Below are 26,473 nucleotides of genomic sequence, written 5' to 3'. Positions count from 1 at the left end.
AGAAGTTAGGTGCTGTCACTAGAGACATTCTAATTTAATAGATGGCAAGAACAGTAAACCAGAATAAATGTCTTTTTGGAGATCACTCAAGGTATTACTAACATGAGAGCCTTGGGCCTTTTTGTGCACAAAGCACAGAATGTTAAGCTGTTTTCCAGCGAGCACAGGAGAAGGCTTTTATTGTCATATTTAAAGGAGGCAGTGGAAGGAAGTAGCATGATACCATCTCCTACTGACCTGAGATTTATCTCAAGTATCTAATAGTTGGAACCTAGAGAAGAGGAAAAGCAAATTTGGAAGTAAGCCATAGTTTAGTTATTGACTTCACTCTTGGCTCTCCTATGGACTACTTCTACAGTTAAAATACTAATCAATTATAAGAATCCCTTGTTTGGGGGCACCTGGGTGGCTCAGTGGGTTAAGCCGCTGCCTTCGGCTCAGGTCATGATCTCAGGGTCCTGGGATCGAGTCCCGCATCGGGCTCTCTGCTCAGCAGGGAGCCTGCTTCCCTCTCTCTCTCTGCCTGCCTCTCAGTCTACTTGTGATTTCTCTCTGTCAAATAAATAAATAAAATCTTAAAAAAAAAAAAAAGAATCCCATGTTTGCATCAAAAGTTTTACAGTCACATAACTTTTAAAATATCAATGTCAATGTCAATGACTTTTTTAAGTAGTAGAACCATCATGTAATGGATATGGGCATTTTTAATTATCCAGATTGTGAAAACCACAACTCTTTCCTGGGTAGCATGGATATTAGAAGGGAATGCTACCTCTATGGACAAATTCATTTATTTGGCTAAACCTGGAAGAGTCTTGAAAGATAGGTTTTGCTTGTTTTGCACATTACAATTTGATTGGTAGTATGAATGCCTTAAAGACAATTTCCTTAGCTGTATTCTTTTAGGGATTAGCTATTCTCTAAGATTCAGACTGAATAAATAAGAAAGCTAGTTACCCTCTTTCTATGTATAAATCCTCACAGATAGGTTAAAAAAAAAAAGTAACACACTAAAACCACAATGGAAATAATAATACTTTGCAAACATCAACAGGTAAGAAAAATATTTCTAAATGCAACCAGTAGGGAAATGAGGTTTTTATCTTTACTAGATTACTTTTCAATGTAAGTCTTATTAGAATATTAACTAGTAATGAAATCGGGCCAATTCTTAGGTTTGTAACATGTAATTGGAAAAACAGTAAATTTTTTTTTACAGCAAATTTTTTAAAAATATTTTATTTATTTATTTGACAGAGAAAAAAAGAGAGACCAAGCATGAGGAGTGGCAGGCAGAGGGAAAGGGAGAAGCAGGCTCCCCACTGAGCAAGGAGCCCAATGCGTGGCTTGATCGCAGGACCTAGAGATCATGATCTGAGCCAAAGGCAGATGCTTCACTATCTGAGCCACCCAACCACCCCAAAATATTATTTTAATAAGAGCATGAATGTGGTCTTTAATTGTCTTCTGTAAAATTAAATATTACAAAGAATATGATATGGTAAAAAACTAGGCAGTTTGGGTACCTGGGTGGCTTAGTGGGTTAAGCAGATGCCTTAGCTCAGGTCATGACCCCAGGGTCCTGGGATGGAGCCCCATGTCGGGGTCCCACATCACCCCACCCCACCTACTTCAGCCCTCCCCCTGCTTGTGCTCTCTATCTTCCTTGAACGTTCTCTGTCAAATAAATAAATAAAATCTTTTTAAAAAAGAAAATGTAAGAGGGTTCCCCTTTCTCCACAATGTTTATAGCAGCAATGGCCACAATCGCCAAACTGTGGAAAGAACCAAGATGCCCTTCAACAGATAAGGAAGATGTGGATAAGGAAGATGTGGTCCATATACACTCTGGAGTATTATGCCTCCATCAGAAAGGATGAATACCCAACCTTTGTAGCAACATGGACGAGACTGGAAGAGATTATGCTGAGTGAAATCAATCAAGCACAGAGAGTCAATTATCATATGGTTTCACTTATTTGTGGAGCATAACAAATAGCATGGAGGACATGGGGAGTTAGAGAGGAGAAGGGAGTTGGGGTAAATTGGAAGGGGAGGTGAATCATGAGACACTATGGACTCTGAAAAACAATCTGAGGGGTTTGAAGTGGCGGGGAGTAGGAGGTTGGGGTACCAGGTGGTGGGTATTATAGAGGGCACGGATTGCATGGAGCGCTGGGTGTGGTGAAAAAATAATGAATACTGTTATGCTGAAAATAAATTTAAAAAAAAGAAAGAAAATGAACTAGGCAGTTGTTTTAAAAGGAGACTTTTCATGTCATTCATTAAAAATACATAAAATACTGAATTTTACAGAACATGTTACTGTGAAATATTTCGTCATACATAAATTAGGAAAATATAACTTCAGGCTCAAATTTAATTTTTTTCCTTTTGAGCAGTTTAGCTACAATTAAGTGACTCAATATCTATATAAATTATTAGGAGTTTCAGGTTTATTTAAATCTCATGGTAATTCAATTAATAATTACGACTAAAACAGTTTCATCTTTTTAAACATCTTTCCTAGTCACTTTTGCATTTGCTGAATTATTCATAAAGTTAGAATTAACCTGACATAAATAAGTGCACAAAAAAACTTTTACCTTTTATGGTTTTTGTATTTTATCATATGATGTTTGATATATCTCACCTAAGGGATTGCGAATTTCAATCCCTGGAGAAGGGCCACTCAGAGACACAGTAACCTCTTTTAGGCTGGGATCAAAAGGAATTTTCCAAGTGTTTACAGCTTGTTCCAAATGATCTGTTGATAAGAGGTGAACTTTAGAGGACTGTACTGCCTCCTCAACCCATTTTAATACCTAGAAGAGAAAAGAAGACGTGTGAGAGGTATCGGGAACATCTCTAGTCTTACACAGCCTCGACTTCTAGATGCGGTATTTTGCTTTGGTGAGTCCCATGATTTAGGTAGGCACTCCCTGTCCTGGTTTCTTTTCATCACAGTGAACAGCAACCATTTCCTACCTCTAGTTCTCGTAGCAGCTTCAGAATAAAATGCTACTTTAACCCATGCTCAGATGTCAGGTTTTCTACTTGCAATAATATATTCAAATTGAGATGGTGGTGTCCAAAAGACAGTTATGAGGACAAGGGGAGTTAGAGAGGAGAAGGGAGTTGAGGGAAATTGGAAGGGGAGGTGAACCATGAGAGACTATGGACTCTGAAAAACAATCTGAGGGTTTTGAAGGGGCGGGGGGGTGGGAGGTTGGGGGAACCAGGTGGTGTATTGGAGAGGGCACGGATTGCATGGAGCACTGGGTGTGGTGCAAAAACAATGAATACTGTTGTGCTGAAAATAAATTTTAAAAAATTTTAAAAAGTATGCAGAGATATTATAGACATTTCATATTTTTCAAAAGAAATGGAAAGAACCTTTAAAAAGAACATGGTATTGCCAATATTGTGAGATCCCTTTTCCCACCATTCTCTCTTTCTGGATTTCTTTTAATACCCAATTTTTAAAAGATAATTAGCAAGCTATCTAATCCAATTTCAATATATTGGGTCTATGAATTATTGGGATATAGTATACATTAATTATATATAGAATATTATACTATATATAGAATATTAAATATTGAAAAATAATTGTAAGACCAGCAAAATATTCATTTTTTATAATAAAATAAATAAGTACCAAAAACAATAGGAAAAATGATCCCTGTATTTTTTAAATCATAGAAAAATATTTCAGATTAGAACCAATTCAAGTAGTGTATTTTGAAAAGTAGTCTTAGGGAAAATATTAAGAAATTGGATTATAAAAACGTGTTAATGCCTCACTGTGAACAAGACTGATTTCTGGTTCTCAGAAGTGTTCTGCAACAGCAAATGCAATTTCTCATCAAACAAATAGAGCATGTCTGGATAGATATTGCTTAATCAAACTTACTACAATTAATTCTAAATCATGGTAATCTTTAACCCACCTCTGATCTCTGGTTCATATGTCTTTCAAGATTATATCCTATTGTGAATAATTTTCCTTGTAATTATTCATGAAACACTAAACAGAGCTGAATATTAAGCTATTGCCTAACTATTCAAAATAAAAACATTTTAAAATTACAATAACAGTACTCACTAAACAATTAAGGAAACAACAAATACTGTGCAAAAACTTCACTCTCCATAAAAACTATCCCTTGATATTTGTCCTCTAGAAGGAGGAAATTGGCTAACACATGTCCTCTAGAAGGAGGAAATTGGCTAACACATATTATCATATAAATAACAACAGTAAGGCAATTGTATTCATTCATAAAACAAAAGTTTATGGTTCAAGGTACTTCTCCAGGTACTGAGCAAGTATTTTAATCAATATTTAGTAAACTCCCTTCTTCTCTGGACTAGTGTTCACTAAGATTTTTGCATGTTTATTATTTTATTATATATTATTTTATTTTAAAATAAATTAGTTTAGTTTAGTTTAGTTTAAAATAAATCTTCCTGTCTTTTCTTTAGGGTCAAGAACCACCCACATCTCGGGGCACCTGGGTGGCTCAGTGGGTTAAGCTGCTGCCTTCAGCTCAGGTCATCATCTCAGGGTCCTGGGATCGAGTCCCGCATCGGGCTCTCTGCTCAGCAGGGAGCCTGCTTCCTCCTCTCTCTCTCTGCCTGCCTCTCTGCCTACTTGTGATCTCTCTCTGTCAAATAAATAAATAAAATATAAAAAAAAAAGAACCACCCACATCTCTTTGATCTTGGTATACCCAATACCAAGTTACCACTTGGTAACATGCTCTACACATGATGAAAGTGGGATATGCACTAATGTGCATGAAGTTGATAATAATGATGATAATAGTGATGCCTTCTTAGATAAAAGAATATTATGGGAACAGGGATCCCTTGTTGAAATGACATATATAAAGTGCCTATCATATAGTTGCCACATAGTACATATTCAGGTTTCCTTCCCACTATATCTCAATTCCCTTCCCTTCCCCTAAATTAATATTTCAACAATGGCTTCAAAAGCCAAGTGAAAAAAATCATGCATAAACATCAAATAAACACTGAAAAGAAATAAAATAAAATAAAATAAAATGGAAAAAAAATTCTGTAAATGAAAAAAGAAAGGCAAAGTCCTTCCAGGTAGAAGAGAGGACGGGAAAAAAACACACAAAAACAGATTCCAAATATGTTGGGAACATGATTGAAGCCAAGTGGCTACTTCAATGTTCAGAAGAAGCAGCAGAACATGAAGTTGGAAGCTTGTTTCAAGGGCAGACTATGTATTGTCAGAAAGTCAGGATATGATCTTTGGATTTTATCCTAAACACCCCAGTGAAAAATTATTGAAGGGGTTAAAGCAGAAGACTAATACACTGAAGTGGTATTTTCCAAAAAAACAAAAACACCTTATAGTGGTGTCATAGACAAATTGAATAGAAAAACCAAATTCATTACAATTAATTACCTCTAAAATGAAATGATATACTTCCTCAAATTTTAACTTGATAAGGCACCAGGAATTTTACATATGAAGTGAAGCATATATCAACATAATTGTCTAAAGAAACAGATGCTATATTTGAAAAATGGGTTCTCAGTGTTCTTGATTGAGCAGAAATGTATGGATCATCTGGTCATCAAATCTGTCCATATGGCTGCAGAGATTAGACTTGTTGTAATATTTGACCACAAATAAAACACATTTTAATAATTAGAGTGTTGACATTTTTATTTCTTATACATAGAACATGGCTGCCTAACTCAAGGAAATGGGAAAGATTGGCTTATTGTCTCAGAAAGCAATTGATAAATTTGACTGATAATAAAGTTTGAGGTAATGTCTGGCATAGAGACAAAAGAGGCAAGAGAACAAGAAAAAACTGAATAAATGAATAGAACATTTGTTTTAAGGGCAAGACACATAACGTGGCTATAAATAATTCTCAACTGAATAGGAAAAGAAGAATTAGAAAACAAGAATTGCATAGTACCTCAAGTTTAACAATGAAATGCAACAGAAATGGAAGAAATTTTTTACACATCCTTCTTCTTTTTTTTTTCCATCCTCTTTAAATGCATTGTATTATCTCTGGGTGGCTCCTCAAATATATCTTTCCTTCAAACTCCATGCAGGGAGGTTATAATCTATCACTGGATATCTATCCATTGTCTAGTAGGTATGCACAGAAATCAGTAAGTTTTAGGCATTCTTATAAAAATGGAAGACTTTCTAATTTAGTCGCATTTTCCTAAGGTAAATTTGTTCAAATGGAATGGAATATAACCACTTTTGGGTTTACTCAATCCCATTTCCAATTCATCAACATTTACGAGGCTTTCACAAAGGGATTATTATGTATCATAACATTACTTGTGAAAGATACAGTACAGACTTCTGAAAAATCACTTTTTTATCTTCTTATAAGAAAAATCAAATTGAAAACAGATGCAATTCATTTTGTTAGAAAATATAGATTTTACCAGCATATGAATACAAGTAGATCCCTGCAAGCTACGTTATCACCATTAGTGGGGTTTCTGGCCTCTTACATTGTCACATATAAGAAAAAAAATCTTTAATTGTCTAACCATGAGAAATGTCCTCCTGAGACTGGAAATGATTTTCTGTTTTAATGACAAATTGAACAGAATAATGTGAGAATCTTTGGATTGGTGCATTTCTACCAACCTAAAAACAGTTTTAAACCACTACGAACCATTAATTATACACTAAAAATTTTAATGCAAAAATGTTTCTCTAATGATTTGTCCAGTTTATAACTCAAAGGGACTTTGAAACCATCTAATACAGCTCCTGTATTTTATAGATGAGGAAACTGATATTCAAAAGAGTTCTTACTCCTTTTAAATACCTAACCAGACAGATTCTAGCTCAATAATTTTATTTTATATAAGTCCCTGTATTCCTGAAGATACTCTCTTAGTATAAACATTTTGCATCCTATGTAATGATCAGTATTTAAAAGTTTTTAAGTTCATGTCTGTTCCACTCTGGAATGAGATGCAAGTACTGTTTCAAAGCACAAAACCAGGATATATTGATGAGAAGTTTTAAGATTCACTGTTTTAGCAACTCTCAAATATATACTACAGTACTATTAATGATTATATCTCCAAGACTTACTTTATTTATAACTAAAAGTTTGTCCCTTTTGACCCCCTTCATCCATGTCTCTCACCTCTACCACCCTCCACATTTGGCAACCACCAGTCTGTTCTCTGTAGCTATGAGTTAAGTTTTTGTTTTGTTTTTGGTTTTGTTTTAGATTTCTCCTATAAGTGAGATCATGCAGTATTTGTCTTCTACATGACTTATTTCACTTAGCATAATGAAATATGGTCCTCAAGGTCTATCCATGTCACAAACGGCAATATTTCCTTCTTTTTATGGCTGAAAGATATTCCCAAGTACATATATACCACATCTTCTTTATTCATTCATCTGTCTATAGAAATTCAGGTTGTTTTCATGTATGGCTATTGAAAATACTATTGCAATAAACAAGGAGGTGCATATATCTTTTCAAGTTATTGTTTTCATTTTTTTTGGATAAAAACTCAGAAGTGGAATCAACAGATCATATGATAGTTCTACTTTTCATTTTTTGAGGAACCTCCACATTAGTTTCCATAAGGGCTACATTCCCCTCAAGAGTGCAATGGTTCCCTTTTCTCCATATCTTATTTCTAGTCCTCTTGGTAAGATCCGTTCTAACAGGTGTGAGGTAGAATCTCATAGTGGTTTTGATTTGCACTTCCCTGGTGATGAGTGATACTGAACATCTTTCTATACAGCTGTTATCCAGTATGACATACTAGGATGTCTTCTTTGGGAGAATGTCTATTCAGATTCTGTGCCAATTTTATTTATTTGTAATTTAATCAAAGTCTTACAGTTTTTAATATATACTTCTATTACCTCCTTGGTTAAATTTATTCTTAGGTATTTTATTCTTTTTGATTCAAGTTGGAAGGATTTTTAATGTAATTAATTATATCCAAATGAATTTCCCCAGAATATCTTTTCTCCATTCACTGGAAAAACAGAAATACGGTAAGGTGTTAGACAAAATTTGTAATTAAATTACACATATATTTGTATTTTGTTATTATTCTTTATTGTTTTTCTTCCCTACTAAACTCTAAGTCCCATGAGAGAGAGTACAGAGCATGGCAGACATGGTCACTACCGTATCTCCTGAAGCCAATACCATACATGGGGTATAATAAATTCCTAATAAACATTTGTGAGAGAGAGGCGGAATGGGAAGAGGGAGGTAGAAAGTGAAGGAGAAATTAACTCTAAGGCAGATCTTTACTTTTAGACTTAAGAGTGTGTGAAAAGGTAGCATTTGGCTCTGTATTCATTTGTGACAAACGCTCTCTCAGGTGAATTTTCAGCTGAATTTTCAACACAGAAGCTGAATAGGGTACAAACTTGCATGTGTGGTCTAAAATGTGAGCACCAAGCTCTCTTAAGTTTTTCTTTATTTGAATAGTTAGCTTGGGATTTAAAAATCCAATGGAGTAACCTCTAAAATTAAGTCAGTTTTTTCCTATTTAAAAGCCAACATGTATGCTTTTCTGTAGCACTGGATGCAGATTTTCAAGTTCAGAAATGTAGAAAGTTAGTCAGAAAATGCATTCAACAAAGCAAAAGCAACGTAAAAGGCTGAGTTAGGTGTAAATGTACCCATCTAATAATCAGAACCCATTCCAAAAAAGATTGGTGTAGCATTACTAATAATAATAGTAAGCACTTTTACAGTATTTATTACATGCCAGGTCCAACAAATTTGTAAAAACTCTTCAACACAGTTATGGCTATCTCCATTCTATAGATGGAAAAAAAAATGGAGGCATAGATCCCAAAGTCTGTAAGTCATACAATGAGAAAGAAGCAGGGCTGGCCTTTTGATCTCAGTAATCTTGTACACTTCTGAAGTATAATAAAGAAAAAACTGGCAGTTTTCAAGAATAAATCAGAAATATAAGTAGTGAAAAACAACAATCAATGCAGGTGTTTTTAATGAAAAGTGGCAAGCAAAACAGTATTCTGATTAGCTGTATGTTTTTATCACCATTGGGCAACAAATTATCAAGAATTAAATTATATGTAAATATTAAAGTCTTTAAATCTACATTGTATTTGATGTGAGAAAGACTTGCAACATTTTTGTGGTAGACCCTATGTAATAGCAGAGGCAGGCTTCATCTATGATGATATATACATATATCATATGTATATACATATATACATATGATGAAGCTATCATTATATGTGTATATATATGAGATATATACATATGATACATATTATATGATATATACTATATGATATATACATATATGTCATAGCAGAGGTAGGCAGAGATCATCTCTCTCTTAGCCAGAGCAGAGCTGATCCTTGGGATAACCAGGACAGCCTCTTCCTCACCCCCCTTGCCCTGCCCCAAGGCCCAAGTTCATTTCTACTGAGCAGCATAGCATGGAGCCTATAATTCGGAATATTCTTAGAGTCACCAAGTACTTATTGAACATCTACTGAACATAAAGGATAGTACAGCATATTATAAAGAATACCAAAGAAATAGAAACATATTTCCTGCCTTATAAGACATGACAACCTAGTTGGATAAACGGGACAGACATTAAAAGCAAATTAACTAGCTTACTTTCTAGTAATAAGTAAGCAAGATGAAAATACAAACACTCAGTGTATAGTCCCAAACTGTGATGCACTTTTCTACTCAAAACGTTTTAATGATTCCCAGTTACATCTGGGATAAAGTCCAAGCCAAGAGTATACTAAAAGCTGACAATGTCAGCAGTCACCCTAAATGGAGGCAATAAAGAAGTGTACTGTCTGTAGGAAAATAATAATAAAACTTACTAAAAGTTGGTCTGTTTTTTAAATATCTCCATGTCATAGTAAACAACATCAATCAAAAATTCTTCTTTGGAAAAAAATCTTGGTTGGTATGAAATCTAAACAATTGCTCCTATTATTGTTGAGTATTAATAATACACATAAGCTTCAAAATAGCACATTTTACTAATTTCCCTTTAAGAAATGTGTTCTGCAGAGACATTAATTCAGAGAACTCCCATTATACAACAGGTATGCTACTCACTTTCATTTCAAGAGTAAGTATATAGTATTATGAGCCTACATATTCCTGTGTTTGGACAGCAGATTTGATCTAAGCCTTGATAGTTCAGGAGTTACATGATAGGACATGTGTTAAAAAGATCTCTCCAGCCTTTGTGCTGAAATTAGAGTCTACGGAATTCAAGGAGAGAAGCAAGGAGATCAGATACAAACACTGCAATAATCTGGGTGAGAGATGACCCAGAGTGACCCAGATCAGGGTTGCAGCAGTGGGGCAATGAGATGTGACCCAGTCTGGATGCTTACTGAAGTCAGGCTTGACAAAGTATCCTGAGGACTGGACATGGGGATTGAGGCTGATTCCTCTCTGTTGCCATTACCCAAGACTGAGAAAACTGCAGAGAGAGTGGATTTAATAGGGTGATGGAATGAGCTGGATGTGGAGGCTCTCAGCTTGGGCATGCTAAATTTAAGACCTCTATTTATTAGACATCCAAGTGGAAGTACAAAGGAGGTGGTTGGATCTGTGGAACTGGAGTTCAGTTGAAAGATCCAGATTATCATGGAATTTAAAGTCATGACATTTCCCTTAGAGCTCCTTCCCACCAAGAACTTACACAAAGGAGGAAATACATCATCCTGTGATAAGGAGCTTGGATATCCATACATAATGGCTTGGAATAGAGCCTTGGAACAAATTTTCCCTTGTTCTGATTCCAGGAAACCTTCAGATGATAATCTGCCCCCCTTGTATATGTGCCTGCAGGGAGTGAATGCACTAGCCGTGTCCACACAAGTGTTCTAGACTTATGGCAATTAGATTTCTCATCATAGTTGAATGAGTTGGCCTTCTGATTTTATACAACTCTGTTACGAGTTTGGTTAATGTGAGTCTCTTCTTGAGGATGGGTACACTCACACAGTGCTGACCAACCCAATTTCACAGTTTGCAAATTTTAGCAAATCACTTTGAGATGTCACCCTTTGAGATCTGAAAAGGTCTTTTGCTAATAACACCCATTTGTATTATTTTTTCTAATACTTACTTTGGAAAATCGTGCAATGAGCTTTTCTAATAGTAAGGACTCATAAACGAGTATGACTGGTGATTTATAGGACAAATCTATATAATGCTTGTGCTAGAGGTATGAAAAATAAGGAATAATTTGTATAAGGTTGTCGGATTTTTTTTTTTTTAAGACTTTCCGGTAGAATGAGAATTTTGCCCAAGTCATAGAGAGAATACAGGTTGGAGGAAGGGTTCCAAATGGGAAGAGCACTAGGAAGTTTGGGTTCAGTGGGGACACTACAGAGGACTGATGACAAAAGTGACCCTCAACTTTCAACTCTATGAACACCTAAAATGTGTATGAAACTACCAAACCTTCAACATGATGGAAGTTCTCTAATGTGCAACAGCTGAAAAAATAAGAGCACATTTCAGACATTTTTGAAGAGTGAAGTCATTCCTGCTGGTTATTTGAAAGTGTCAAAGTATATTTCATTAATTTATCTTCATAAAATTCTTATGTGTCACAACTTCAATGTGTTACAAATGATGAAGGAAACTTAGCCAGAAAATACACTTTAAAATAGTAAAAATATAAAAGATAAACTTTTATACCTTACACCCACAGGCCTTATTCATCTTCTAATTGAAGGTGCATATCTGTTTACCAACCTCTCCTTATTTCCCACACTCTTCAGACCTGGAAACCACTCTTCTACTCTCTGCTTTTATAAGTGTGACTTCTACTTTTTTAAGATTCTACATAGGAGTCATAGCATGCTGATAACACTGTATTATATAATTGAAATTTACTAAAAGAGTAGAACTTAAATGTTCTAACCAAATAGTAACATACGTTAATAATAATAATTTTTTAAAAGATAAATTTGTGAGTTGATGGATGTCTGTCTTTTCACAAGGTCTATGTATATCATGTCATCACAATTTATACTTCATATGTCCTACAGTTTTCTCAATTATACCTTAGTGAAACTAAAAAAAAAAAAAAATTGGTTTTTTTTTTTCATTCATGTCTCCCATTGATTCCTTTTGTGTTTGCCTGAGTCTTTTGGTTTGTTTATTTGTTTCTTTTTTTTTTTTTCTCTACTAAATACCTATCTATTGGAGAATGGAAAAGTCTCACTGAATTCAATTCTCTCATTAAAACTCTTCCTCGAGGGATGCCTGGGTGGCTCAGTGGGTTAAGCCGCTGCCTTCGGCTCAGGTCATGATCTCCGCAGCCTGGGATCCAGTCCCTATTTGGGCTCCTTGCTCAGCAGGGAGCCTGCTTCTCTCTCTGCCTCTGCCTGCCAGTCTGCTGGCTTGTGCACTCTCACTCGCTCTCTCTCTCTCTCTGACAAATAAATAAATAATCTTTAAAAAAAATAATAAAACTATTCCTAGTTATTCAAGCTAAAGAAATTATGAAATACATAAGTACATAAATACATGCTTTTGTGAATATATATAGAGAGTAGCTGTGTTCTCACTCCTAGCTACAGCAAAGCAGGAAAAAGTCCAAACTTACTTCAAACTCTTTTTGAGTAATAAAAATCACCCTAATTAAAGAGATACTTGAGTACTATTAAAGTTAGCCTTTCACTCGACTAGATATGCAGAATTGTATAAGTATATGGACATAATACATGGGAGGAGGGTTCATAGTTTCATCAGATTCTCAAAGTGAGATAGGAAGAGAATTTTCAAAAACAACTTTAGAGAGGTACGGTCTCTTCTACAGAACAGTCTTTTACATTACTAAACAAAAATAATTTTTTCTGAAGTATCTGAAATTCTTACTTAAACAAGATAAATTAGAGCATAAAATAATTCACACTGCAAAGAAATTTTGTATTTCGTAAATGGACTCTTTCCAAGTGTTTTTTTAATAGTCATTGAATGTCTAAGAGAAGAGACTATGAGCTAAAGTATTCCCAAGTACTAGAGCAAATTTTAATTTATAACAACTAAGAACAGTAGTTGATCTAGCTCCCACCCCCATTTTACTGAAAGGAAGCTAAAATATAAAATCATCTGGTTTCTACTTGACATGTAAAAATCCTATTAGTCCCTTACAACAAACACCAAATGAAAATTAGCAAGATATTAAAAAAAAAAAAAACCCACACCAAATACAGAATTCATTCCCAAGAAGAATTTACTAGGGCTTAAGATCAGTTTCTTAAGTTCAGGAACTTAATTTCAACTGAGACTAAATCAATTTGGGGTAGAGGATTTACTTCTTTGGGGCAGACATACATATATTGAACTCCCAATACTGATAATACCAACTTATATATTTACAAAGAGGAATCAGAACACTTTATGACCATATGACTTCTCTGTTGGCTTGTAGAGGATGACTTATTCTGGGCTCCAAATCATACCTGTGTGGTTGTTTTGAAAGCTACCATTTTATGTATGTATGTATGTATGTATGTATGTATGTATTTTATAATGGCTACCATTTAAAAAGCACTTGTATGCTAAGCACTGTACTAAGAACTTTATAAATTTTACTTCATTAAATGTTTTCTATAACCTCTAAATACTTACATTTTGTACTATGTAACACATTGCCAGTAAATATAAGATATAAGATTCCAAAAAAGGCAAAGAACCCTAAACCTCATGCTACTAGCCACTGTAAGATTATAATACAGCGTGCCCATTACCCCTCATATTCCTACCTTTGAAAGAAATCTTAGATTCCAAATGACCCAGGGAAGAAGAGAGAGAGGGGGAGGGAGGAAGGAAAAAGGAAAAAGAAGGTAAGGAGGGAGAGAGAAAAGGAGGAAAGGAGAGAGAAGGGGAGAGAGGAAAAAAAATAAATTAGATTTTGAGCTTCTAAGGGCCTATGTCCTAATAATTTAGAAGTGACTGAATGGATTTCAAGCATAATTTTGACTCTATGCAATTTTCAAATTATGTCCTGGTTTAAAGTGACGTCCTCCATACACACTTAAATTTTTAAGTCTACCTTTCTGTCATGTGCTTGTTGAGTTTGGGAAAAAGACGAGGGAAGGGATTTAGATGTATTAAATATTTAATAGCATTTGGCTGATTAATCTCACAATACCAAATGCTCTTCTCAAGGAGATGGGAAAATCTTACAGGCTATAGACTATAGTTCTTTGCTTCCCTAATCATAACCATCTTGGACCAAATAGCCCCTAACTCAGATGGCTGAAGATCCCTCACTTTTAGACAGAATTTGGGTGGACACTGTTTACCTTAGCGACTTAACTAAGGTTGTCACATTGATTAGCACCGATCCTGATTCATACATTATTTAGATATTTTAACATTCAGTCAAGTTATAGACAAGCTTCTTTGTCCCCAGGCCATACATCACTAAGAGGTCTTTTGCATATGTCTGCTCTAATATGTTTTGATTTTTAAGTAAACTCAAGATCTCATCATAGTTTCCATATTCCCAAACACCCTCTTAAGAATTACTAACAAACTCAAAAACAAAGCTTTAGCAAGTTTATACATTCAAATGTCATAGAGTAGAGCTCAAAGTACATTCAATGGGGAGATAAACTGGAGGATTTGAAAGGTCCAGTTAGTCAAAGGTTCCACAAGGCATAAAAGCTAGTAAAAATGTGTGCTTTAAGCAGTCAGGAAGAGGAGCCATCAATGTGGACTAAGGTTATTGGGAAATGCTTTATAGATGTGGTAAAACTTCAACGTTATACAGCTTTTAAAATCTGGCAGCATGCACGAAAACCTCAGTAACACTAACTCTTTCCAGACTCCCTCTCATCTTTAGCAAGGACCCTTCCATTTATACAACAAGTCTGGATTTTACTGGTAACGTTAGTAATAATATAGGTGAATATTCAGCACTTGCCAAGCATCTTCAGTCTCCCTTTTAAATTACAGTAAAACTTTATTAGCTCCTACAACTAAATCATGGCTCCAGAGAGAGCAGTGGGAAACAACTGTACAAATCTTAGGAGGTCCTAAGAGTAAAAGAGAAAAGTAAAGCAAGAATCGAATTTGGGAAGCAAATGAAAGCAATGGATTAGAGAAAGAGAAAGACCCATCAGGATACCAATAAGTTCTCTAGTCTGAAAAAGAATAGATTGCAAAGTAAAGGTATAACAGAGGCAGGAGAACAATTTCAACACTGGGGGTTGGAAGGAGGGATAGAAAAAGCAACCCATAGGCTATTAGGGACTAAATAATATCTCTTATTTATTTTAAACCTAATCATCACAGTAAATTAACAACTGAAGAATGAATAAAACTGATTTATGGCTTAAAAAGCGATTTGATATTAAGTCAACAAACACTTAAGCACAGTCATTCTACCAAATAGTAGTTCTATGCTAGATACATAAGGGTGAAAGTATGCTTCCTGCCTATGTTAGTTTTACAAGGCCAGAGTTTAAGCAACAGAGAGCACACCTATTTGCCATTTGCTATCATAAACTAGGGTAAAATATCCTCTCTGTTTCACCCCTGGCAAATTCATGTTTGTGAGCAGGGGGTCGGTTCTGGGTTTCTGAAGGAGCTTCAGAGGAACAATGGAAAGATGCTTCTTCAGCAAAAGACGACAGAACACTGATGCTCCCCCAAACCTCTTATTTAGGGAATGACCCAAATTTGACCTAAAGTGTATTCAGTTTGGGGGTCCCACTTAAGAAAAAAAAATACAAAGTCACAACTACAAAAGTTGGAACAAAAATAGTTACCTGCAACAAAAAATAAGACATATACATTTCAAATTATTAAAACTGACAAATCTAGAAATTAATAGCAATTTTGTTACTGTTAATGTACAAGAGACTATGATGGTCTTCCTGCATTTTTGACTGATAGTCTTTGACTATCTATTCCCATAACAAAATAATGTGTAATATTTTCTAAAGAGAGACTAGAATGATAATTCAATCTTTTCTCTAACACTATTCATCAAAAAGCATTTTTAAACTCTTATCTGGGATGCTTTAAAAATTCAACTTCATACACTGACACACTTGGTTCTTGTAGCATTCTTAGAACTACAGGTTTAAAAAAAATAATCACAGTCACCCCAATGTCACTGGAAATAAAGGCATATGTGTTAAAGGGGAAGTCAGATTTGAAGGATATGGCAGTCTTAACGAATCACAGTTTAAATATCTTATTTTTGCAGCTCTGTTCCCCATACCTTTTTAACTCTGTGAAAGCATTTCAGCTCATTTCCCAGAGCCTTGGAAGGAATTCACAGAAAACAAAGTCCCTTAGACTTAAGTTCTGTTACCTTCACTATAATCTTGCCTCTACTCCCATTCTTTGAAGGACACATTAATTGCAATGTCCCTGCCCACTTATTACACCAATCAAATGGGAACCATCAATGTCAGATTTTTTTCCTGCTTGAAGACCTGTCAACTGGGTCTTTGACTGGGTGTGGGGTAAATGTGAAACAAGAGTAGAAGGCTCTTCTCTCATTTCCCATTCAGCTTTTCCATAAATACTACTACTATGATCCTTTTGAACAATAACTGTGTATCTTTCCCATTTTACAGAATTAACTGAGGAGTAGGCAGGTGGGTGGATGAGTACTGTCCTACAACCTTCAACACCTATAAAATGGAAAAGGGAATGCATATACCTTGGACAGGAGGAAAGGAGTTAAATATAAAAATGGGGACCTTATCTTTTAAAAGCCAGGCAGAAAACAGAAGCATGATCTCATGGTATAGAGTCAAGAGCGGTAGAGAATGAATATACTCTTGATGGGGGGACTCATAGTCTAGTGGAGAACCAAAACATGTGAATCAACGACAACAGAACTCTAAGAGGTATAATAATAAAAGAATATGTCAGGTATGATTGTGCAGAAGATTGAATCTGGCTTTGTCTGGAAAGGTGGCCATCCGTACTTGAGATGGGTTTTGAAAGATGAGCAGGAGTCAAATCAACAAACAGGAGGAGAGCATTTGGGACAGAAGGAAAAACAAGTTTGAAGACATGGAGGTAAGATATAACATGGCGTGTCTGAGAGGTACAAAATTTTGTGGTGACTGGTGTGCATACAAAGGGGTAAGAGAGAAGGGGGGTGGGGAAGGAGTGAGAAGAACATAGAAGACCTTACATCCCATGCTAGATGCCAGACCTTACCCTGAAGATCTATAGGAATTGCAGAAGGAAGCTGGAAAGAGAGGATCACAATTAAGACTATACATAAAATGGATCTTACTGGAAAAATATAAAGTATGAATTGGTAGGTTCAGGGAAGACTGGAAGCAGAGGGATCATAGCAGTTAAACAGAGAAATTAAAAAATAATGAAGAACCAGTAGATAGTGGGAAGGAAGAAGAGGAAATAGGTGCCAAAGATAGCTTAGGTTCAACATTACCTAAGTGGCAATTTAATGTGAGACATGAAAAAGAAGGAAGGTCTGGAATGACTCAGATTTCTGGCTTGAGAAGCAAGAATGATGATGCTGTTTAACTATGATCAGAAATTTGAAAGGAAAGCGTGATTCAAGAGGCATCACATCAAAAGGTGAATACTTCAACTGGTAAGAAGAAAAAGGAAAACTAAAACAACATGAAAGTATATTTAAAATATACTACAAACACAAAATGTTACACCAATTAGGAGTGACTACTTTTTATAAAGAATGAGAAAAAACTCTTAAGTAATAGTGTACCTATCAATTCAAAGAGCAAGTAAGCTAATTAGTTTTGGATTCCTTCACTGGAGCAGAATGACTATAAAACTGTTCTGTTCATGACTATTAAAATGATTTATGTATTGAAACAATTAGAAGAAACCTGGTCTCTATCAATTGCATAACACTGAAATTCAATTTGACCAAAAGTGTTGAGGGATCAGTTCTAAAAGTCCTGCTGTTTCTGTATCTAACATAAATAATTTTATATTACATTTTTGTCTTCAAGTTTTATATTGAAACTTTTTCTTATCATAACACTAACATATGCTATTGGAAAAGAGTCAAACATAAGAAGAAAATAACACCACTATTGTATTGCCTATAAATAATGACTCAGTATTTCGGTATTTCTTTCCATATTTGTACATGTGTGTGTGTGCATGCACTTACACATACACTTATTATTTACATAATTAGGATCATACTCCACATATAGTTTTGTATACTTCTTATTACTACAAAGCTGTGAAAACCAAGACAGCATGGTACTGGCATAAAAACAGACACACAGACCAGTGGAACAGAGTAGAGAGCCCAGATATGGACCCTCAACTCTATGGGCAAATAATCTTCAACAAAACAGCAAAAAATATACAGTGGAAAAAAGACAGTCTCTTCAATAAATGGTGCTGGGAAAACTGGGCAGCTATATGTAAAAGAATGAAACTCTACCATTCTCTTACACCGTACACAAAGATAAACTCAAAATGGATAAAAGACCTCAATGTGAGACAGGAATCCATCAGAATCCTAGAGAAGAACATAGGCAGTAATCTCTTCGATATCAGCCACAGCAACTTCTTTCAAGATATGTCTCCAAAGGCAAAGGAAACAAAAGCTAAAATAAACTTTTGGGACTTCATCAAAATCAAAAGCTTCTACACAACAAAGGAAACAGTCAAGAAAACAAAGAGGCAACCCACAGAATGGGAGAAGATATTTGCAAATGACAGTACAGACAAAAGGTTGATATCCAGGATCTATTTCAATACACATTATGAGAATTTATTATATACCCACCTATCTATAGACATTTGAAAATACAAAAGAAATTCGACTTCTGTCCTGAAGCAGATTTTGATTATTAAATGAGATTATAATTAGATATTATAGGTTGGAGTTAGGAGACAAACTAAATGCAGCAATTTATAAGTAATGAACTAATCAGTGTCCAGCCTCCCAGGAAAGAAGCAAATCCCAAGACTAGATACCTGTTACTCAGTGACAATGTAAGAAATGTCTTACATGTGCTCTTTTAGTAAGAGGCTCTTTGCATGCAATCCAGCATGGACTGGTTGAACTCAACACTTCAAGTTCCTACACCACAAAAAGAAATACTTGGAAATTCACCATGGTTCCATAAATCTATAGCACTGATTCCTTGTTTATTTTCTAAGGCCTTGGTTTATAAATGCAACATTGTGATAGAGTGAGTATACCTTTCTCATTTCTAAGTCATAATTAATTTTATGGTAATTAGCCACACAATCTGTACAAACCTCTGGACTTATATATACTGAAGTCAGCATCATTGACTTTAGTACAATTAAAAAATATGGCTTTAAAAAAAGAATATGGCTTTATGATTTAGTAAGAAATCGAATGTCTTGGCTTGAACATGAATAGGAAACAATATTGGCAAGAGAAATGACCACAGTGTTTCTCTCAGCAATCATAGGATAGAGAAATGGAATTATAGGCTAATTAGCTAATACTTTGAGCATATAAAAATGTCTTGGAACAGATAAAAAAAAATCAATGAGAAGTATTAATTCATTAGAAATTTAACGCACAGATTTCAAATTGCGGCTTTTACTTACAACATAAATTCCTAATAAATAACAGTTATACCATCAGTAGAGCTCAAATATTTTATTTCTAACTTTATCTACCCAATAACTAATGCTGGTATTAATTAGACACATTTGTGAACAAACAAACAGATTATGTTAATCCTAGGAGGTAATCAACAAAATGTTAATTAAGTTGTCCCCAATGCCCAGGAATTAGAGCAAACTAATCCTTGACTCAGAAGTTAGGAGAACTAAACAGATAATTCTGGAGACTAAATGAAATGGTCAAGAAATTTCCACAAGGACAAATTTAGTAATAGTTAAATGTCAACAGAAATATATCACCAGAAACAGCCCCAAAGAATGTTTATTAGTCTTACAGACATTGAATGATAGGTAACTACCCAAAATGAATAATGTTTATAGTTTCAGTAATAATTTTCATGTGAATCCTTATATTTCAACCTAACATGCTCATATGCAATAACTGTCACCATATTTCTGAAGGAAACTCCAAAGATTTTGCTGGAAGCATTTTTTAATAATAATAATAATAATGATACCATACACACCTACCAGAATGGCTAAAATGAAAAAGACAGAAAACAACAAATGTTTTCTAATATACTATTGTTGGGTATAAACTGAATTAAATATGGAAAACAGATAGCATCTACTGAAGGTAAGCTTACATTCTGCAACCAAGCGTTCTCACTCCTAAATATTTAACCGAAAGGAATTAATACATATGTACAACAAATGATACTTCCTGTAATGTTCAGAGCAGTACTATGTCCATTAGATCAAAACTGGAAATTATCCAACTATGTATCAACAACAGAACGGATAAATAGATTGTGGTACACTCATAAAACAGAATTCAACACATGAATGAAAACAAATCATCTACAGGCACTGATACGGCAGAATCCCACAAATACACTTTTGAACAAAAGAAGCTAAACACTAGAAACCACACGCTGTTCAACTGCATTTATATAAAGGACAGAATTTGCCAAACTAATCTGTGCTTTTTGAGGGCAGAATAAGAGTAACGCCTGTAACTGAAATGTGGGCCAAAGAAGGGTTTCTTGGGGGCCTGGTAATGTTTTATTTCTCAATTTGGGTGTTGGTTACCCTGGGCATACTAAGTTTGTGAAAATGCATGTGTATGTGCACTTTTCTGTATCTATATAATACTTCAATGAAAATTTTAAATTAAAAATTAATAATTTATTTATAAAAGCACATCCCTAATCAAGAATATTCATATTTATTAAGTATACCTTAATTGAAATAAAATTTCATTAATTAAACTCAAAAAGTCCAACTGTACACCTAGAATTATAGGGTATTCATAAGATGTAAGATGAAAAGAAAGAAAGAAAAAAGATTCCCATGGTAGCAAAATTTATAATAATGCTGGGCAACACACTGAACACAAAGGAAACCATCAGAAAACAGTAAGTAATAATATATACACTGATTTTTTTCAGTTCTTAAGATACTATATAAGATTGACTATTATTTTGTGTGCTAACTAGAAAGAAAAAAAAACACTTCTAATCAATCTTTGACACGCCACTGATTGCAAAATAAATTCCATTTAAAATACATTAAGTTGCGGGGTGCCTGGGTGGCTCAGTGGGTTAAAGCCTCTGCCTTCAGCTCAGGTCATGATCTCAGGGTCCTGGGATCAAGCCCTGCATTGGTCTCTCTGCTCGGTGGGGAGCCTGCTTTCTCCTCTCTCTCTCTGCCAGCTTCTCTGCCTACTTGTGATCTCTATCTGTCAAATAAATAAATAAAATCTTAAAAAAAAAAAAAAGAATACCTCTAAAATACATTAAGTTGCTTTTTTTTTTTAAGTGCTTCTTATAATGGATGAAAAATGTGCCAAACAGATGGCAAGTATTACAGACAGTCAGAACAGGGAGGCATTCACATGGCAGGTATACTCCAGGAAGGATTCATGTATTAAGTGGGATAGAAGAGGGTCCTTGAAAGGTGGAAAGGAAAGAAGTTAAACCTGGAAGGTCAAGTTACTTCAAGTTAAAGAAGCTTTAGAAGCAGAAGTGCAGAGGCAGGAAAGTTCTTTATACTTTGTGGAGACAGACGGGAGATAACCTAATTAGAGTGGGGAATGGAGTATTAAGAAATATCTGGAGACATATTTGGATGGGAAGGTGAGACTAGATTATAGAGGGATTGGGATTCCAGTGGAAACAATTTGGATACCATTCAACTGGCAGCAAGGGTTGGGTTTTAGAACATGAGCCAGAAGTGACTGCAGTGATGTTTGAGGAAGCTTATCTTACTCTATTGGATTAAGGAAACTAGAAGTAGAGAAAGAAGAAATTATTGCAGTAATACAGGGGTGAGGTGATGAAGACTTGGGCTGGAGTGCTGACATTACAAAGTGCATTAAATAAAAATTTCCACAGTGTAACTTTATGATGCATTCCATATGTAAAACTAAATTTGATGTTATAGTGAGCACAGCTACCTAAAAAGAAACTGCATGCTTTTCTCTTTTATGAAACATCTGACTTAAGATTGGAAACTTGAACACATGTCTGATCTAGAAATATATTTTGTGCAAATAATAAAGAGGAGTAAAAAAGAGTTACACAAGAAGTAAATATCCCCAACCTTTTCAAAGGAACTTCACTTGAACTTTATATTTTTAAGACCCAAAGTTTCCAAACACCTAACTAAAAAATCTGTTTGGTATTTACGTACTATGCACGTTAGATGTTTACTTCATTTACATCATGAATGATTATAAGCTACTTAGCATGTAACAGTTGGGTCAGTTGGTCTATCTATCTATCTGTCTATCTACTCCCTCTATTTCTATATCCTTTTTCTCCTCTAGCTAGTTTTTTTTCCCCCCAGCAGAACACAGAATCTCAAGTGCTTATGATCTTTATACTAATATTAAGTCTTAGAATGTTTAGTAAAGTGTTTTGCTCAATGAAATGGGGTAAAAATCTGTGTGGTTTTTATTAATAAGTTATGCAAATGATTATGTCTTTAGTCAGAATCTAAAGTGCACAATAAGCCTTTAGGCACTTCTTTAACTTAAAAAAGTAGATTTCCAACATGTAACATCAGGAAACAACAGATGTTGGTGAAGACTTTGAGAGAGGGGTACCCTGTTACATTGTTGCTGGGAATACAAAAGGGTACAGCTACTCTAGAAAACAGTACGGAGTTTTCTCAAAAAGTTAAAAATAGAACTACCTTATGACCCAGTAATTACAATACTAGGTATTTATCCAGAGGATATAAAAATAATGATTCAGGGATGCCTGGGTGGCTCAGATGGTTGGGTGGCTGCCTTCGGCTCAGGTCATGATCCCAAGAGTCCTGGGATCGAGTCCCACATCAGGCACCTTGCTCAGCAGGGAGCCTGCTTCTCCCTCTGCCTCTGCCTGTCACTCTGTCTGCCTGTGCTAGCTCATTCTCTCTCCCTCTCTCTCTCTGATAAAAAAAAAAAAATGATTCAAAGGGGCACATGCACCCCAATGTATATAGCACCAATGTCCACAATACCAAAACATGGAGAGAGCTTCAATGTCCATCAACAGATAAATGGATAAAGAAGATGTGATATATATATATATATATATATACACACACACACACACACACACACACACACACAATGGAATATTATTCAGTAATCAGAAAGAATGAAATCTTGCCACCTGCAATGCCATGGATGGAACTAGAGTGTATTATGCTAAGCAAAATAAGTTAGAGAAAGACAAATACCATATGATCTCACTCATGTGAAATTTAAGAAACAAAAGAGATGAACATAGGGGAGGGTAAGGAAAAATAAAATTAAATTTAAAAAAGAGAGGGAGACAAACCATAAGAGACTCTTAACAATAGGGAACAAACTGAAGGTTGCTGGAGGGGAAGTGGGAGGGTGGGTAGCGATGGTGTAATTGGGTGATGGCTACTAAGGAGAGCACTTGATGTAATGAGCACTGGGTGTTATATGCAACTGATGAAATTCTACACCAGAACTAACAAAAGGTAAAAAAAAAAAAAAAATTCCAACTGGTGAATCCTTTCTTGAATGACAACACATCTGCAGTGACTACTTTTGAATTAAATGTGGTATTGCATGCATGAGATTGAGTTGTTCCCCTGGGGATACCTGGGTGGCTCAGTTGGTTAGGCATCTGCCTTTGGCTCAAGTTGTGATCCCAGGGTCCTGGGATCAAGTCCTTCATAGAGCTTCCTGCTCAGCAGGGGTCTGCTTCTCCCTCTTCCTCTGTGCTTATGATCTCTCTCTCTCATAAATAAATAAAAAAATCTTTAAAAAAAAAGAATAATTCCCTTGAACCACAATGCTGTGAAAAGTACAGTACTGACCGCATAGCAAAAGAGACAACTAGAACCATTTTTTCTTAGAAGTTTTACAGATTGCAGGATAGAAGACTACCTATTGTCCTTCTTGTACTCAAAGTAGATAAAATTAAAGGGGATAATGTGTCACTCATTCAAAATCTTCTGACTCACCTAGTTATAGACATATACTTTTATTTATAAATCATAGTAACAGAGCAATAGAAGCTTAAGAGACCTAATTTAGAGTACTGAATATAGTCCTTTAATGTAGTGACATTGTAGTGACATGTAGTATAATCATGTAGTATAATGTAGCATTATCATGTAGTATAATCATGCTGATAGTTTAGAAAAAAGAAAAACTTTGGTCATAACTTAAAAGTAAAAAGGTAGTTTTTAACATAGCTAACAATGAAAGACTTACTATTTACTTACAGAGCGTAATAATTTCAGAAAATGATGGAATCAGATTACCCAGTTTCCTGCTGTGGTCATGTCTATAACTAAGGAGATGATGGTAAATACTGTTAAATGATTTTCAAAAACTATATAATCATGATCTTTACATCTGTATGTCATTATGTAAGCAAATGATAGTAATTCTTATTCTGCCTCATATGAGTTATTGTCATTTTCTATATATTACTTCTATATTTTTAAAGTCACTTAGTAATATATCTTCACTCTTAAGAATAATGAGAAATCTTTTCTAACATAATGAATCTGTAACTCCTTTAACAACTTTTGCTCCTCTGCAATTTCTCAAGTTTTTCACAGTTCTTGTGTCAAACAAGGATGGCTACCAGACGAAATACAAACTAAAGGCTTCTCCAAGGACAGTGTTTTTGCATAGATTATTATGAACCATTTCTAAAGACACAGAGTATAAAACTACTTTTTAATCATTAATGCTCAACTTTATAACACTGTAAGATTTGGGTTTTCTGTTCTCTATAACTAGCCTATTTTACCACTTTATATATAATGCTTTGCATTTGTCTCCCCCAAATCAGTACTGTTGAATTCTTTAAAATAACAAATGCTGTTCATTGCAGAATGACCATTATATGACATGATAAAGTTAAACTGCTCTGATTCTGAGGTATCATGCCCTTGGCAATTTCCTCATTTTGTCTCCATGCGTTCTCTATAGAACATTCTCTGAGAAATCCTACCTGCTTTCCCAAACAGACATAAAGTTTAAATGATTGGCTTAGTAACCTGCTTCAAACACTTTCAAATCAATTTTATTTCATGAGGGAGTACCAAGATAGGAATTACCCTTCCCAAAATAATTAAAACACAAAGCAATAGAGAAAATAGCTTCTTAAAAAACATAATCTAACAGGGACGCCTGGGTGGCTCAGTGGGTTAAAGCCTCTGCCTTCGGCTCAGGTCATGATCTCAGGGTCCTGGGATCAAGTCCCACATTGGGCTCTCTGCTCTGCAGGGAGCCTGCTTCCCCCTCTCTCTCTGCCTGCCTCTCTGCCTATTTGTGATCTCTGTCACATAAATGAATAAAAATCTTTTTTAAAAACCCCATAATCTAACAATAACAAAGGATTGTGATACTTAAGAGATTACAAACAAATGAGAGGAGTCCAGGATTTCTAGCTGGGGGCAACTTCCAGTCTGGACATCAAATTGAGTTTCAGAGACAGATACCTGAATTTGGAGAGGCTGAAGTAAATAGAATTTTAAGGAAAGAGAAGTGAGAATTATGAAGACAAAAAGATCCAGGTATTTTCACAGGAGACCTCTTAATTTTTTGTCTGAGTAACAATCTGCACCATGCATAGGATACATCCCATAAGGACAAGAGAGAACCACTTTCCACCAAAGAAAAATTACTTGGGATAAATAAAATAAAAATCCCTAAAGATTACACAGGACCAGTAATGACACGAGTTCTTTTTAACTAAAGCAGAGAGACCTTGTTGAATTGATGGGGAGATTACCAGGGACCCCAAAAGGGCCATCCCTAATAAGTGGGACGAAATTATCCCTAGAACCAATGCATATTTTTACTCACACTATAAGAGCTTAAAAACAAGCCTCAAGGATCAACCAAATCCAGAAATAACTCAACTCCCTGTCATATAAAGTCTAGTAATCTTTAATTAAGTGAATACAACAAAATCCCAATCAACAATATAAAGTTAACAACAATGTTAACGAAGTTAACAACAATGTCTAGCCTATAATCCAAAATCACTAGATGGAAAAGAAGCCAGAAAACATGACCTGTAGTTAGTCAAGGAAGCAGACACAGAAATGACAGAAATCATAGAACCAGCAAACAACAATGCTAAAACAGTTGCTATAAATACACTCCACATGCTGAGGGATATAAAGGAAAACATGAACATAAAAAGAAAAGAAATAAAAAATGGAACTTCTAAAAACAAAAAATATGGGGCACCTGGGTGGCTCAGTCACTTAAACATCTGACTCCTGATTTCAGCTCAGGTTGTAGTCTCAGGTTTGTGAGATCAAGTCCACATCCAGCTACATGC

General features: G+C 35.1%; 1 protein-coding gene across 3 annotated transcripts in view; it reads right to left on the bottom strand.

The window, feature by feature from the left end:
* The window catches only part of HMCN1 (hemicentin 1), a 474,548-nt gene that overhangs the window by 287,757 nt on the left and 160,318 nt on the right, over positions 1-26,473 (bottom strand). For all 3 annotated transcript variants that reach the window (XM_032317251.1, XM_032317250.1, XM_032317254.1), the window contains exon 5: positions 2,654-2,825. In XM_032317251.1, the coding sequence (XP_032173142.1) occupies positions 2,654-2,825 (172 nt within the window). The remainder of the gene's footprint in view (positions 1-2,653; positions 2,826-26,473) is intronic.

Source organism: Mustela erminea, chromosome 17 (genome assembly GCF_009829155.1).
Source record: "Mustela erminea isolate mMusErm1 chromosome 17, mMusErm1.Pri, whole genome shotgun sequence".
NCBI classification, from domain to species: Eukaryota; Metazoa; Chordata; class Mammalia; order Carnivora; family Mustelidae; genus Mustela; species Mustela erminea.
This window is presented reverse-complemented; position numbering and strand designations above follow the sequence as displayed.